This window comes from Sphaeroforma arctica, assembly GCF_001186125.1.
Source record: "Sphaeroforma arctica JP610 unplaced genomic scaffold supercont1.6401, whole genome shotgun sequence".
Lineage (NCBI taxonomy): Eukaryota > Ichthyosporea > Ichthyophonida > Sphaeroforma > Sphaeroforma arctica.
Window position 1 is genome coordinate 1 of NW_014034157.1, and position 1,664 is coordinate 1,664.

A 1,664-nucleotide genomic window follows, 5' to 3' on the forward strand; every position below is an offset into this window, starting at 1 on the left:
TGTATAGATATATTGATGCTAATTCTAGTATCGTATGTGCTTAGAATTAAAAAACACAACATATCTGGTGTAAAGAAGTCATGTGTTTTTATGTTGTTGAGTATCGAATTATGTATGCATCCAAGTGCTCATAGTAATATACATCTCCCCTATATACTATTCTTTTAGTATACATAATTACACATCGAATTCGGAAGATTTACACACCTCAAAACACTGAGCACAGACAAAGCAAGCCTCATGCATCATCAAATTTCCTGCTAACATAGTCTTCTCCTCTCTTGGATGGCACTCTATATTGCACACAGCACAAGCTGCATCTTTGAGCGTGTCGACCATGGCCGCCATTGTGAGTGGTTGTATTTGGGTGTACGCGTAATTACTATTTGAGTTCACTCCTGTACTACAAAACAACAACAATGTATGTATCACTTAAAACAGTAACGTTATCCGGCATGTGATGCTTATAGGTATGCTGGTATCATTTCAAAGCACCGTTATACTCCGCAGTGAATATACATAAATACTGTAATTTTTTAATTTGTGAACAAAAATGCTTCTCACATACATTTTATTTCGATACAAGATCGTAGCGATAAGGTTCTTGACTTCTCTCCTCTTGGCTTCTCGCACAAGAATATATTGCCAAAGATAGTCTTCGATATTTGTCCACTACACTGGTAGACTGAAATTGGCGTTTTTTTTTCAATTTTAACTCTTTTAAAAAAAGTGATGACGCAATTGTTTGGTATCGATCCAACTCTGACTCATACGCATATTAGTCATAATTCTAGATCTACATCTATAGAGTCTATAATATTTATAAATTATAAACTAATAATATGCCGACGATATAAACGAAACTCGCAGCTTTGAGACTTGCACACTACATTACGACACAACGCTACTGAATATTGACCGTTAAGTGAGTATATCATGGAGGCTCACAATGATGATCGCGTAAATCTCCTAAATCCAAGTATACACACAGGTTCGCCGTTACATTCGCCTAATAGAGCTCACCTACAAACCGATTCGAGTCCCAGACGAGGCTCAATCTCGTCACGTAACTCAATCCGTAGCCCTATGTCATTAACAAACTCGAATAAAACTATTAACACACTCTACAAGGAAAGCACACGTCATGGCAGTAACCCGTTGATCACAGGTCATTCGAGTGCCTCTATTATGAGTGGGAGTGCGGACAGTGGTTCTAATGACGGCAATCGGTTTACATCAATTAGTATGAGAGAGAGTCTAAGTAGCAATCTGAGTGGTAAAGTAATAAGGGATTCTCTTAGTACGCAGGATGTCACAGATGAAAGAGAGACGGATGGGTTTGGGGGTGACAATAACAGATCAAATGCGTTTGAACGAGACATGCAGGAGGGATTCACGAGCAATAATTTCGATTTGAGTGAGAATGTCGAGGCAGAAGATCAAAGAGCTGGCCTGGTCGATTCAGAAAAGGTATGGAACAAAGCACATTTTCATTAACACTCGCTACGGATACAAGATTGTGCATGACATACTTTCTGCTTTGTTCTGTGACTACGAAATGTTTTAGGTAAGTGGATATCCGAAACCGAACACAGAGAGCAATATATGCGTCGCAATCTTGCACAACGTAAGCATGTCAGCGTCTATGCATATGTACACATGTA

The 1,664-nt window shown here is 38.8% G+C and overlaps 1 protein-coding gene across 1 annotated transcript; it reads left to right on the plus strand.

Moving 5' to 3' along the window:
- Positions 1 to 1,086: 1,086 nt before the first annotated feature.
- SARC_15602 (hypothetical protein) lies at positions 1,087 to 1,497 on the plus strand (the record flags this gene model as incomplete). Its single annotated transcript, XM_014290282.1, has 1 exon — positions 1,087 to 1,497. The coding sequence occupies one exon, from the start codon at positions 1,087 to 1,089 to the stop codon at positions 1,495 to 1,497; it is 411 nt and encodes a 136-aa protein (XP_014145757.1).
- Positions 1,498 to 1,664: the final 167 nt, after the last annotated feature.